Below are 16,051 nucleotides of genomic sequence, written 5' to 3' on the forward strand. Positions count from 1 at the left end.
CGATGGTTTTTGTTTCTTTCTGTTGATATGGAAATATTAAAGCGGTGGTGTCAAAGCGAGATATTAATGTTTCATACGTCATCAAGGACATGTCTTTTGAATCTACAAGACAAGATAGTGATTGCGATGAGTTAAAAATAGTATACTGACATACGGACATATTTACAGAGTAGGCGGTTACGATATAGAAATACATGGACATGACGAAAGGAAACATGAACTAAGAAGGGAAAATGAATGAAAATATTATTTTTATTTTTGGGGGCATTTGTGTTTTGTTTTTTTTTGTTGTTGATTTTTGGGTTATTTTTTTTCTTCTTCGAATATCAGAGAATAGATGGTTGATTGCCTATCATTAATGACATTTTCGTCTCTTTCTTTAGCAATATAATGCTATGGAAATGGGAGATAAGTGCCTTTCCCAAAAACACAACAAGTCAGCCTACATGAGTTGTCCTGGGTGGGTATAACACATGTGAACATTGGGTCACGAGTCCGATGCTCTAACAACTGAGCGACTTAAGCCGGCATGTGAGAATAGATTTCGTGCATATTTTCTTGTCAGAAAGATTAGCGTGAACGAGATTTGACATCGTGAGTTGAACGATAATTGATCAACCAGTTTTCAAAACGCGGGATTCTGAAATTCAGGAACTGAATAATGCCAGTAAATTTGAAATATACAGACCGAAGTGGACTGGGGCGAGCACGAGAGCCCCGTGTATTTCAAGTGAGACCCAAATATCAAATAGTACAAATACTATAATCTAATATTTTATACCGATATCGTCCGATATTACAACTATATTAATCTAATATTTCCAGGGGTCAAAAGAGACTTCTACCACAAAAAGCAAAATATTGTAATTTCAATTACAGACTTATGACGATACACTACAGCTAAGTCGTTTTTTCTTTGCAATCAATAATAGTTTGCAAACCATGGGTAAAATAATGCTAATTTATTCATTGTTCTCTAAAAATTGCAGATTTTTTCAATGTAAACCTGAATATTATTTTTTCAAAGTAGTAAATACAGATATGATATGCCGTCTATCAGAAACGAAATATAATATATCAGATCATCATCATCATCATCATTGGCGACTCAGTCTCGAAAGACCATGCGAATAGCGCCCTTGGGGTGTTGTCTGTCTCTGTTGGCATCGTCTGCTGTGGCTGTGCAGGTCTATACGTGAGTGACAGTCCCTATTGCAGTTGGTGCAGACATACTGGGAAGTCTGCATTACTGTGGTTGCTGCCGCATTCTTCTTTCTCTTACGTTTCTCTGCCGCCAACTGGCCTCTCCTCGCATCAGCGACTGATATGCCATTGTTTACCGTCAGTCTCCAGGTGTCTCGGTCCTCGGCCAGCTCTTCCCAGCCATCGGGTGAAACGCTGCATGCCTTCATGTCCCTCTTGCATATATCCTTGAAACGGAGTGAGGGGCGTCCGACTCTTCTCATGCCAATGGCCAGTTGTCCATATAGTATGTCCTTTGGCAGCCTTCCATCTTCCATGCGCCGGACGTGTCCTAGCCATCAAAGGCGGCGTTTGCTCAGCAGGGAGTACATGCTGGGGGTACTTGCACGCTGAAGGATCTGGCTGTGTGGAACACGGTCTTGCCAGCTGATTTTCAGGATGCGTTTTAGGCACCGTATATGGAAGGAGTTGAGCCGGCGTTCTTGCCTCATGTAGGTACTCCAGGTCTCACTTCCATATAGAAAGGTGCTGAAAAACGCAGGCCTGGTAGACTCGGACCTTGGTGTGCTCTGTCAGAGCGTTGTTTTCCCACACCCTCTTCGTTAATCGAGCCATGATGGCGTTTGCCTTTCCAAGCCTTTTGTCCATCTCCATATCAATTGAGAGAGTGTTGCTGATGGTTGACCCTAGGTAGGTAAAGTTGTTGACTGCTTCCAGGGTGACACCGATGATTTTGATGGAAGGGGCAATGGTGGTATCTTGCACGCTGACATTTGTTTTTTCCAAGCTGATGGTGAGACCAAACTGCATGCAGGCATCAGCAAAACGGTCTCCCAGTCTCTGGAGGGCTTCCTCGGTGTGGGCCACAAGAGCTGCGTTATCTGCAAAAAGCATCTCGCTGATGAGCACAGCTCTCACTTTGTTCTTTGAGCACAGTCGTGCCAGGTTGAACAGCCTCCCATCGGACCTGGTGTGTAGATATATGCCATCGGTGGACGTGTCGAAGGCGTAAGACAGGAGCAGGGAGAAGAAGATCCCAAAAAGTGTTGGTGCCAGCACGCAGCCCTGCTTCACGCCGTTGTTAATTGGGAAGGAGGTTGAGGAGGATCCATCATACAGGATTGTTCCCTTCATATCTGCATGGAAAGAGATTATCATGCTGAGTAGTTTTGGGGGGCACCGATCTTACTCAGAAGTTCAAAAAGGCCATTCCTGCTGACCAAGTCAAATGCCTTGGTGAGGTCGGTGAACATCATGTAGAGTGGTTGACCTTGCTGTCTGCTCTTCTCTTGGAGTTGTCGTAGGGAGAAGATCATGTCTGTCGTCCACCTGCCTGCTCTGAAGCCGCACTGTGATTCCGGGTACACACGGTCCGCCAGCAACTGCAGCCTGTTGAGTATGATGCGGGCGTACACTTTACCAACGATACTCAAGAGCGAGATCCCTCTGTAATTATTACAGTCACTGCGGTCGCCCTTGTTTTTGTAAAGGGTCACAATGGTGGCATCGCGCATGTCTTGGCGGACTACTCCTTCCTCCCAGCAGAGGCAAAGTAGCCCGTGCAGTGGTTTAATCAATGTTGGTTTTCCACGTTTGATGGCTTCGGGCGGGATGCTGTCACTACCTGGTGCTTTGTCGTTTGGAAGGGAGTCGATTGCTGAGCTCCTCTAAGGTTGGCACTTTGTCGAGCTCTTCCATGGTGGGCAGATTCTTTATGCTGCTGAGGGCTGCATCGGTGACTGACGTTTCTCGGGAGTATAGCTCTGAGTAGTGCTCTACCCATCTGGCCATCTGTTGCCCATGGTCTGTGATTTTCTCTCCCGTCAGAGATTTCAGGGGAGCGACCCCTTTCACTGTAGGGCCTGGAGCCTTCTTGATGCCACTGTACATACCTTGGATGTTTCCTGACTCGGCACTGCGCTGGATCCCTTCACACAGTTGTTGCCAGTACTCGTTCGCGCACTGTCTAGCAATGCGTTGGGTGTTACTTCGGGCACTTCTGAGAGAAGCATGCGTCCGTTCATTAGGGCATTTTTTGTAAGCTATGAAGGATTTTCGTTTCTCCTCGATTTGTGGTTCCATCCTTGATAGGTGTGCGTTGAACCAGTCCTGGCTGGGTCGTTCCTTCTTGCCAACATTGACATAGCTGTACTGTAGATGGCACCCTTCATGGCATTCCACTTGGCTGTATCGTCGTGCTCCGGCAGGTCCTGTAGAGCCTCGTCCAGGGCAGACACATACTCCTCCACCTTGGCAGGGACTGACATCTGCGCAGTGTTTATGCGAGTACGTCCGTTTGGTTTTGAGCGGTGTAGCGTGTGTGGCTGTAGTCGCACTCTGCTGCTCACGAGGGCATGGTCGGAGTCGCAGTCTGCACTGTGGTAGGTTCTGGTGGAGAGGACGCTTTTAAGGGCAGAGCGCCTGGTGATGACCAAGTCGAGTTGGTGCCAGTGATGAGATCTGGGGTGTTTCCTTGACACTTTGTATTGTGGCTTACACTTGAAGAAGGTGTTTGTGACGCACAGGCCATGGTAGGTGCATAGCTCCAGCAGTCTCTTACCGTTTTCATTGGTCTTTCCAGTGCCATGATATCAACGGCAGGTAGGCCATGACTCGTGGTCCGCACCTACTCTGGCATTAAAGTCGCCGAGGAGGAATAGTGGTTCATTTTTGGGGCATCCTTTGATCTGTTCGTCCAGCTGCCCATAGAACTGATCCTTCGCGTCTTCTGACGATATGATGGTTGGGGCGTAGACACTGATGATGTTGACAGGACCTGAAGCAGTGGTGAGGCGGATGGACAAGAGACGCTCAGTGCCCCCTGTGGGAGGTTCAACCGAGGCCAGGAGATTGTTTTTTGATGGCGAAGTCCACTCCGTGCTGGTGGGGCTCCTCAGGTTCTCGACCCTTCCAGAACAAGGTGTAGTTTTCCTCTCTGAGGGAGCCACTAGAGGCGAGCCTGGTTTCCTGGAGGGAAGCTATGCTGATATTTAGTCTGGTGAGTTCTCTATCGATGATGGCCGTCTTTCTGGTGTCGTCCACTTCTCTGAGATCGTCGGAGATGCCTGTACACATGGTGCGCACATTCTAGCTTGCAAATCGAAGAGCTGGAGTCTTCTTTATTAGTTTCTTGTTTCTTTTGTCTGGTGTGGAATTACCGTCTGCTTGTCATGCTGAACAATACACTGAGCTCCAGACACCCACTGGAGCAGGCAGACGATGGCGGGTCAACACCTTATTGACCGGGGGCTGCCCGGCTTGAGGCGGGCGATAGTTGGCCAGTGGGACACGATGATCCCTCCCACCGTCAAAGCTGACCCGTGGCGCCCCTTCCCTACGCCAATCGGGTGGGACTTATTACCCGTAAACTGTCAGCTTCCGTGTTGTTTCCTCACTCAGTAGCGAGACTGGAGTGTCCTCTCCAGGGCGCAAGTCTGGGTGTGGAGTATGGAGATCCTGGTCTGCCCAGACGTTAGGATCTCCCTCTCGTCCTTGCTGGTGGGGTCCAAAGGAATGCTGAGCATGACATTTGGCACCAGTTTGGATGCAGGAGCTGCCGGAAGGAGGTCGTAGTCGACCCCCAGCCGCCTTAGGGGCTCCACTCCGTATTTTCTGTCTAGGTTTACTCCCGTAGCATTTCCTTCTCCCGAAGATATCCACAAGGCAGTGGAGGCATAATCCAATGGATGGGACTTGGTGGGTTTTGAATCAGAGTTTCCTTCTCTTAGATGAACTGCCTGACAAGGCTAACGAGCTTCATCTGCCCGGGTTTGGAGTCAGAGTTTCCCTTCTCTTAGACTGGTTGCCTGCCAAGGCTAAGGAGCCCAGTCTGCCCACCCAGTTATACCGCCGGGCACTCGGTTGCGCCACACAGCAGGCTCTGTTTAAAACAGGGGGCCCCGCGTGAAGGTGCTGCTGTGGACACAATAGTGTAGGAGAGGCCATATGCAAGTAACCTCCTGCCCCGCAGAGCGAGACAGTGGTCCTGCGGCAATATATCAGATAGGATGTGCAAAATAGCAGATTCAACATTAATGTATTGGATAGAATGTATGATATCATATATGATATTATTACATCAGAAATTATATGTAATATATCAAGATCGATATGTACTACATCAGAAACGTTTTCAAATATGGAATATGTACCTATTGGGTTTTAAAATACCATCAAATTGGACATTTAATACTTTCAAAGTTTATTAAAATGTCTCTCAACAATGTGAATGTGTGTCTGTGTGTGTGTGTGTGTGTGTGTGTGTGTGTGTGTGTGTGTGTGTGTGTAGAGAGAGAGAGAGAGACAGAGAGAGAAGGGGGGAAGAGAAAGAGCATGTTGCGGCATATGGTTGGATGCTTGCTTCCTTCTCGAAATCGTGTTACAAATGAGGATACATGTATCTAAACAGAGCACTATCATATCAAGGGATAAAAAGAACTAGCCAAGCTCCTTCGTGGATGACAAGTATGGTGGGACGATATCAAGTTACCACTAGACATTAAGCGTCAGTCAAGGTCGACGAAGAGATTGTATATATATATATATATATATATATATATATATATATATATATATATATATATATATATATATATATGTAGATATAGATAGATAGATATAAAGAGAGAGAGGGGGCTTTTACTCTCGCTCGTTGCTATGAGAAGGGAGCAGCGTTCAGCAAAGGGACTCTGAACCCATTTAGTCTTCCTTATATGGTCTCTACATATGTTTCTTCGTACTGACCATTCCACTGTACCCAGATAATATGTTACTCTAAAATACCCTTAAAAGATGAACTCAAGGTGGAGTTCTTGTCATAGATTAATTGGCATTTTCTTTAGAGTCTGGACTGTAAACAAACCACCGTGCAATAGATCACAGAATAATATTTCACTTCTGGATCAGCATCAGTTCCTCATTACTCACCTTGCCCTGTCGCCTAAATACACATAGACAGTCACACCATAATGTTCAAATTCTAAAGAATAAAGATTACCTTAAAATCAATACCAAGAACGTCAAAATCTAGTTATTGTTACCACCAAATCAGAGAAGATTATATGCTCTAAAACTAGGACCGGGACTATGTTCGTGAGTACTGAACTGAAAGGCTAAATTATGTATGGAAAATTTTAGTCCAAGTTTTATATTTGCATGTCATGCCTATTGCGAATTTACACATGACCTTTTCATGTCATAGCAAAGACGGTGTGTGACAACTGTCCGAGTGTGCAGTGCTGGTGGCTGGTGTTTCAAAATTTGCATATTTTTGGCCAAGAGCTCTTGAGAAACCAAAGCTCTATGTTCACTTTCTTCTTAATTATCGGAATTTATCAATGTAGTAAAAACTTGCAAAATTGCAATCAAGATAAGTTCTATCCAAAGCTATGTTTGCGATATACAAACATTGATAAATTGAATTTTAATAGAAATTTAAATAAACATTTAAATTTAGAAAACTAAATTTTAACGAAAACTTAAATTTTCATTTAAATTTTAAATTTAAATCGACAAATTGTAGACAGCAAAGTTGGCTAATGAATGTTATTTAAAACAAGTGGTAGTTTTGGACTGTACAACTCATAATATTTTGTCCGAGGGTTGTGAGGCAAAAAAGCTCACAGTGAGTTTTGTAGCAATATTCAGTATGTCTGCTTAAATGGCAAGTGATATATTCAACATTTAAGTGCCAGGTTCTCTGCCGATTGTTGCTAAAAAAAATAACGCACTCAGAATTTCCATTTTGACGGGAACCAGTACCATGTTTCATAGTAAAAATGTATTGCATTTTAATGTCAATAGCCACAAAAGGCGACAATGAAACAGGAAAATACAATTCCAAGGAGTCTCTACCTTACTGAACAACAGTGGTCATCTCTCTCATGAAGACCAAGCCATGTCCTTGAGGTGCTATTTATCAGTGTGGTAATATGAACTAATTCTGGCCACTTATGGTAGGTACAATTGGTATGTCACAATGAAACCTTGGTATCACCACCTGACTAATGGAGAACTTTCAAAATAATCAAGTTCTTCCACCTTGTTCCAGATACCAGGCTAGACCTGAAAAGATACAACACAGATTAGTAAGATGTAGGTAAATGAAGTTAAAATGTCCTTGATATGGAGTTGTCAAAATAATATCAAGGGTGCAAGGACATGAACAACAATAAATCTAAAATAATGACACTCAGAAATGTGAAGCAATGGGCATGTATTAAGGTGGCTATACATCTCATGAAGGTTACTGGAAGTATGTTTATTAAATTATGTTCAGCCATTTACATGCTAAATAATTAATAAGGTACACTAGCTATCAAAAAGTTTAAGGCAATGTGGGAATGGTGAGGTTTGATCATTTGTGCAACAATTAGTACATACTAGTATATAACAATGTTAGGTGACTGTCTACTAAATTAAAAGATAGTACCTATGATTAATGACTGAAATAACACTTTTGGCAAGTATGTGCCTCACATATCAACTAGAGGTACCAGCAGATAATATATCATTAATTAACTTTAAAATTCTGATCCCCCTAAATGTAAAAAAAGACGGATATTTGTATATGTTGGACATGTACTATGTACTTACTAAGTTCAACCGTGAAAACATAATTCAAACGATCAGTTTTGAACATTTCAGCTCTATATTTATGAGTGTCGGTTACAAATTATTAAGGTGAATGGTTCATTGCAACGTGGTATCAACGGGCGCTAGAATATCGCACACTGTCAAAGTACTAAATTAGAATGCGCTACCATACACAAGCATATTCATTATGAAATAAGATTTTGAGATATTTTCATCACATACATCCTGATATGTGCCTTACTGATCAACTATAGGTACAGTTATACCCTATATATGATGTACTAAATGTAAACTTCTGATTCCAAACATTCTGAAATATGTGGGCATATGTTGTTGTGGGATATTTAACCATGTTAAGATCAATTATAGAAAGTTAAATTTAAAATAATTTTTTGGAACATTAGTATCGGCTAAGAATTATTTTTTAGTAATGAACAATGTATAAAGTAAAATGGGTGATTAGAAAGGGATATCATCTTATGCCACAACATCAGACATTGTCTTAACCAAACTGAAAAAAGGAATGCATTTTGTGTTAAACTTACTTCGTTTTGCTCTTTGCTTACACCCATGGGTTCATAGACTTGTGAAAAGTATATTTTATCCCTTTGACCTATTTTTCGTTAGACATGTTTCATTGTCTGAGACTTTAAAATGGCTTAGTAGACAAATTGAGGAGGGTCTGCTATTGAGTTTTCATATCCATCCTCTCATTTAGTACCATATAAATGTTTTTATAAACAATAACAGAAAAGCCGTAAAAGCAGATATGTGTTAATCATATAATAATCCCATGATAAACACATAAATTAGCCGCTTGGACCCAAAACAAATAGCATAAATGTCCTAAAGACACAATATCAGCCAGAAAGATGTCTTCCTGTGCTTTGAATAAAGACCTCATTCGGAATTTTAAAATATATTTTCTATGACAGAATTTCACAAATATTCACCACTGCAGCTTGTGAAAGTTGTATAAATACTTAAAAGCTGATAATAACGAGTATTAACCCCACAGACTTTATACACATGAATTTTTTGCAGAAATGTAAAATAAATATTTTAAAAGTTCGCTTAAACTGATTTTCTTATGAAATTTTTAAAATTATAAATTATGTACTTCTACTTTTGAAGACAATATACTGAATCGGACGTAATAATTGTGACCTCAGTCCAAATATCGTACAAATTATCAATCCAGCTCATAAGTAAATCAGGACAAAAGCAATATTATGCCTATGAAGGCCTCAGCGTAAATCAAAGTAATGGAAGTACTACACATGTTTTAGGGAAACGAAAAGAGATACGGATTATTCCTCTATTACCATAATATATCTGTGCAATTTTATATCTTAGATTCAAAAGAAGTACGAGGAATTACTTAATCAACTCCGCTTATTAGTATCTGCCATGCAATACAGATCAGACCCTGTTTACTTTGTTATATGCGGGATTGATTAAGACACAACTCAGCAAGACCCATGTTTGACCCATTCAATTGTAACTTGGGACCAGCACTGACTACTTGATTAAATATTGTGTCCTTGTGCTAGGCTGTTTGGCGTACATTTGGTCGACATGAACTGCGTGAAAGCTATACAGCTAACAAAATATATTATGTAGTGTTATCGTTTCGGATCAAGCGCATAAGCGGCTACCTTTGCCGAATACGAAAATGGCAAATCTTTGTAACCCTAACCACTCACTGTTAAACTTTACCAAGAATTCATGACAAAATATATTAGTTCAAGATCTTCCTACTTAACCTATGGTAATCGGTTAGCTTTTGTTCCATTAGCTCGATTGAGACACAAATGCAGTATTCTCTTAAGTCCTGGTCCATCTTCTGTGCGGTTACCAATCGAAATCGATCATCAGTTCTATTTAGAGTGGGGAATATGATCACACAGTAATATATTATTACAAAAGCTCGCTTTCCTCAATATCAGTTTTGTCTTGTCAACTATTTTGCTTGGAAAAACACCTTGCGCTACTTAGCAAAATATTTCAATTTGAAAAAGAAGTTATAAAAACAAAGAAATTTACCCAAACGTAAGTTAAATTTGCTTGATCATTATTGCAGTTTCTCGCTGTATATGCAATAAGTAATTCCATTAATGGATCTCATTAGACTTATTCTGTACATAACTGCTCTCAGATGATCGTACTTTCGTTGTTAACCAATGTTAAAATAATCAACTATTAAAAATGAGACATAAAACTAGTTAAATACACCAAACCCTACCGTCACCATCTCTCTCTCTCTCTCTCTCTCTCTCTCTCTCTCTCTCTCTCTCTCTCGTTTTTATGGTGTATATTGGTTGTATACATGTATTTTCATTACATTTTTGCGTTTGTATAATTGAGAAGAAAACCTACGTTGGAGAACATTTTTCCAGTCCTGTAGGCACGTATAACTTTTACTACTTACGGCAATAAAACATGTTTAAGAAACAAAACTTGAATAGATTTAGAATCATTACATAACGTTAGTCTCACCGTCATTAGTCTTTGAAGCTACCGTGCATTTTTCAGACACTGTAATAGCAAGCCGGACATGTTTTACAACGTAAAATCGGTTTCATCTTTTTTCTTAACCGCAGTCTCACCTGAAGTCACTCTGCTGAACTCCAGAATAGGTCAGGTGATTGGCAAGGAGACAATGCTGGAATGTAAGGTGTCAGCGTCACCACATGCATCCATTGTGTGGAAAAAGAACGGGACAGAAATCCCTACATCCCTGTACAAATTCTGGACAGAGATCTACGATGAGGATGACTTTCACCAGAAGACCTTGACTTTAACTGTTATTGATATTCAGAAGGAGGATTTCGGTTACTACACGTGTGAGGCTTCCAATTCGCTAGGCTTTGACAGCGAGACCATGTTGCTATATGGTAAGTAATAGCGTAGTTATCAAATAGCAAGAGTATGCGAAGCATCAGGACCCACGAATACAGATGGCCCCCGAGCCCATCCAAATAAATTAATTTTTGCACTGTAGAAAGAAACTAGGAACAGCCAAAACACCATCCATCAAATACCGTAATTTTGGACCCGCAAAATTGATATTAATATTGCAGGGGCCCATCGGTAAACTTTGCATAGGGGCCCAAATATCCTACTTACGCCACTGATAGTAAGAGATGAGGAATGGAGGAACAAAACCGGCTCTTCTTGTAGAAATTAAAGGACCTAATATTATTTAAAGCTGCAATTTTGCTGAAAATGATTATTACAGTTCACAGGGAATATCCACTAAGATGTAGTATAAAAAAATTAAATTTGAGTCATAATTCCCAAACTCGCAAAATATTCCACTATGGTACATACTTTTACCAACGACGCAACACACACACACACACACACACACACACACGGACACATATATGTGTGTGTGACTAACGACAACTATACAATGTACAGAACGATTTTGCAATTATAAAATCGGTCCAGTTAAAAGCATGCTATTTAAAATTATCCAACTTAAATCCCATGTATTTTGATACGATTCAATACGATTGAGTCACATTAATGTAAGCCTGTCACAGAAGCTCACGTCACACGAACTGAAAAAGTAAAAACAAGTCAGCATTTTGGGGGATTATAGATTTATTCATAAAGGATAGAATTCTCTTGACTGTAATTTCGGAAATTCAGACCTAAATCAAAGCCGTAAATCACATTTATATGGAATTCAAATGCACAAACTGTATTTGACACTATTCTTCTTGCGATGGAACCGCAACTATTTTCAGTAGATTTACGATGATTTATACATTTCCAGACTCGTGAAGATAGCTATATCCAGATATAAAATGTCTTATAGCTATATTTCCAGATATAGAATGTCTTATCAAATTCATGAAAACCAAAATTATTCAGACGGATAGGAAGTTAGAGTATAAATTAAAGAAATGAATTTGCCCAATTTTAGGTTGGTGGATCAAATCTAACTGAACAGCTTCCATCACGACGATCTGAATGCGATTGACGGAATGAAGTATAATTATTTCACTGAATTTCTGTTGAATTAACTAATTAACCAATGTATATATATATATATATATATATATATATATATATATATATATATATATATATATATATGAACTCTATGTGTGCGTGCGTGTGTGCGTGTCTCTGTGTGTATAGATAGATAGACAGACAGACAGACAGACACACAGACAGACAGATATGCTACCGTGAAAGAGACCTGTGCCAATAATTACAATATCTGAGAGAAACTTCCTGGCCCCTGCCACATGCATAGAATAACATCTCTCAAAATAACCCTGATCAGACTAACAGAAGGACAATATTCCTTGGTCACAAGAGATAACCTTGTTCAGACCGTGTTTCATTGTATAATACCAAGCTAGTTCAGGCAGAACTGCTATCTCTGACATACCAACTGACTTATGAGAGGTTCCCTCCTTTGTATGAAAGTCATAATGTTTTATCTCCTCCTCCCCCCCCCATCTGTGTTTGACAGGGGTTCCTCTTCCTGTTTCTCTGTTTATTAGGTGCATCCTTGTTTAGATTCCCGCTGTCAGGTTTCCATTTGATTCATAATCGAGCTTTAATTGCATATCAAAATAAGATTTTACTTCCCTCCTCAAGCATTACAAATTATTGCTCGTTTCCTCGCCTAAATTCGAAGTCTTCTTAACCATGGGTCGATATTATTTTGTCGACTGCTCTGGTGGCCTAAGTGGTTACAGCGTTTGCGGGTTTGAACCCAGGCCGAGTCATAACAAAGACTTATTTTTTTTAAAAAATGGTACTAACAGATGACTTGCTGGGCGCTCAGCATTAGGAGGTTAGTGTAAGGACTGGTCGGCCTGGTGTCAGGATAATGTGACTGGGTGGGACTTGATGCTGCATGTATGCGGCATGACGCCCCAGTGCTAGACATCACTGTAAACTGCCAAACTGCAGACATCTTTACGGTATGACTGAAAAATTGTTAAAGCTACTTTGAAAATACCGAATCACACGCACCCACGCACGCACACATTAGTTTGTCCTTTTCATGTATGCAATATCTGTGGTGTTTTTCTTGCTTTCGTGCTAATTTTCTATTCATATGCACAATTCTTTAGACTTACTTTGTGTTTTGCATTTAATCTAATGCGAGCATTTAATTAATTTTCTTATTTATTAATAATGTTTTAGAACAAAAATAAAACATATGGTGGGAAAGTTCTTAATTTCATGTATGAAGCGCTTGCCATGACAAAACACACAAGCCGATCTCAGCACGCTGTCATTTAAGAAAATATATTGCATCTTGATGTTTCATGATCATATGCCCGTTAAATTTGAAAGGTTAACCCTGACAGAAATGCTCTTTAAGTTGGTGCAGATCAATGTCTACGTATTGTTTTGGAAGTACAAATATAAATACGTTTTTTTCAATGTGGGAACTAAAAACCGAGTAAACTTTAAAATACGAAGAAAAAGAAACAACAACAAAATTTTAAATTCCAATTGCTTGTAAATTTATCTCGCAAAATGATATGAACACATAAATTTGTTACTGCTTGATTTAATTTGGTCAGTTAAAAACGAGCAAAGGGTAACAATTTACTCTAGACTGGCAATAGTAGAGGCAAGTTGTGTCCCTTAAACGAAGGAAAAAGACAGCCAACGTAACAACTATTCCAATCAAAGTATTTTTTTTTCTTCATCACTGTAGTTCGTAAGTAACGTACAAAATCGACTCAGAAGGATGTATAAATCAATATAAGATATTCTCCGTAAATATAAAAATTAACACCAATTAGGTATGTACGCATGCCATAATTTGTATGTGATTTTCTGTTTGTCTGTAATTGTCTGCCTGTCTGTCTGTCTGTCTGTATGTATGTACGTACGTACGTACGTACGTACGTATGTATGTATGTATGTATGTATGTATGTATGTATGTATGTATGTATGTATGTGTGTGTGTGTGTGTATGTATTTATGTATGTATGTATGTGATTTTCTGTTTGTCTGTAATTGTCTGTCTGTCTGTATGTATGTATGTATGTATGTATGTATGTATGTATGTATGTATGCATGCATGTCTTTATGTTATAATGTGAATGTGATTTTCTGTTTGTCTGTATTTGTCTGTTTGTATGTATGCATACATGTATGTATGTATGTATGTATGTATGTACGTATGTACGTATGTATGTGTGTATGTATGCATGGATGGGTGTATGTATATATATATATATATATATATATATATATATATATATATATATATATATATATATATATATATATATATATATATATATTTCCATCGATTTACTATTATAGAGTACGTTGCGGTTTCGTCTAAACATGAAGACGAAAATAGAATTGTGGAGCCTCCTCCTGCCACGCAACAGACCACGATACCCAGCCATCTGGATAAAAACACCAAAGCAGCACCTTTCCCCCATAGAAACAATGGTAAAACGGTCCTTCCCAGTAAGTACACATACACCTTTCTGTATGCGCTCAATAGCCAAATAATTGTACAAAGTCATTTATGGCAAATTAGATACACAGATGAATGGATGGATGATTGACTAGATAATCTTAATTGTTTAAGTATGAACTTAGTGCAGTTAATTACATAACTTACTCCTTGAATATCATTTTCAGGGTCCATGAAAATGTACCTCATTATTATAAGTCCTGGCATACAGTTATTTACCTTTTTCGTTCCGCTTTAGTAATATCGTCTCTATGATTCTTGCATGGAATTGTGAGCTAGTCATACAAATGCATAAATGGACATTCGTGTGTTTTTAAAGCTTTCAATACGTATTAAATGTGTTTCTGTCACTGTATGCATCAACTTTCTTTAAAAGCAGATGTATCCGAGTTTACAAAAGTATTGGGCGCAACACTTTTTAAACAGTAGAAATGTAATTACATAGACATATCAGGCTAGACTGAGTGAGAGTAGATAAGTTGTAAATTACAGAGAAGAAAGGTAAGGTAGGTTTCGAAAAATGTCTGTTTTCGTTAAGTTATACAAATAGCCAACTTATTAATATGCATTTCATATTTTATTTCGCATATCCCTACTATCTTTTTATACTGGAAATATTTTTTACCCAAGTAATTAGTTGTTAGATAATATCTATACCAGTATATCAATCCTACCATTTTCTGATTCATATGATTTAGTTAGAAGCGTGATTAACTAACATTAGAATGACTAACGATACTAATGCATTAATCGATTGTTATACCTTTGTTCCTATAATACGGAAGGTAGGTACCAATTTTCCCATCCTTAGCTGTACTTCCCATACAGTATAGGGATAGAAGGATGCACGGAAGTAGCCATTGAAAATGTGCTGAAATAAACAGAGACAAACTGACTGAGAATATATTTAAAAGAGGAAGTCAAGTAAAACGTGAAACGATGGTTGTAAATGTTGGCTGATAAAGTGGTTATTACATTAGCGGAAGAGGCGGTTGATATATTGGCTGATAAAGTAGCTATTATATTGGTTCAAAATTGGTTGAAATATTGGCTGCTAAAGTGGCTTTTATATTAGCTGAACGGTGGCTGAAGAATTACTGCCTAAGTTAATTTCTAATGTAACTGAGCCCTAGTATAGTCAAGAACAATATTTGTAATTTCATACATCTTTGATATATAATCATTCATTTGAACCCAGTTAAAGACATGCATGTTTTCCTTGTTAACTGAGCAAAGCTGCTCTCTCTCGTCGGTCCGTTGCAAATATGAAACTAAAACTCGAGTTGAGAGGACGAGTTGAAATTGATCTAAATTGCAACTGATGCAAACTTTCGGTACACTGTCATCCTTAAGTGGATGGTTTACAATCGCTATAGCTTCACTACCATCGTAAGGTCTATGCTTAAAATCTAGGGCTTCATTAGGTACAGTCAAGTGCTTTGAATACATATTAAAACCTAGGGTTTCAATAGGTCCAGTCAAGTGCTTTGAATACTGTTAATAGCTAGGGTTTCAATAGATCCAGTCAAGTGCTTTGAATACTGTTAATACATAGAGTTTCAATAGGTCCAGTCAAGTGCTTTGAATACATATTAAAACCTAGGGCTTCAATAGGTCCAGTCAAGTGCTTTGAATGCTATTAATATGTACAAATAACCAAAATGAGACTGTGCACAAACAGGCTGCTGAACAAACGTAAAAATTTGCTTACATTATTTCTTAAAACACCTTTGGTTTCACCAAGATATAACTAAAATAAGTAGTTGCAGTTA

General features: G+C 39.1%; 1 protein-coding gene across 2 annotated transcripts in view; it reads left to right on the forward strand.

Moving 5' to 3' along the window:
- The window catches only part of LOC149801471 (opioid-binding protein/cell adhesion molecule homolog), a 158,661-nt gene that overhangs the window by 126,091 nt on the left and 16,519 nt on the right, over nucleotides 1-16,051 (forward strand). For both annotated transcript variants that reach the window (XM_089954318.1, XM_089954319.1), the window contains 2 exons: nucleotides 10,401-10,694; nucleotides 14,117-14,269. In XM_089954318.1, coding sequence (XP_089810444.1) covers nucleotides 10,401-10,694; nucleotides 14,117-14,269 — 447 coding nt within the window. The remainder of the gene's footprint in view (nucleotides 1-10,400; nucleotides 10,695-14,116; nucleotides 14,270-16,051) is intronic.

Source organism: Sinohyriopsis cumingii, chromosome 4 (genome assembly GCF_028554795.1).
Source record: "Sinohyriopsis cumingii isolate HCF-2022 chromosome 4, ASM2855479v2, whole genome shotgun sequence".
Lineage (NCBI taxonomy): Eukaryota > Metazoa > Mollusca > Bivalvia > Unionida > Unionidae > Sinohyriopsis > Sinohyriopsis cumingii.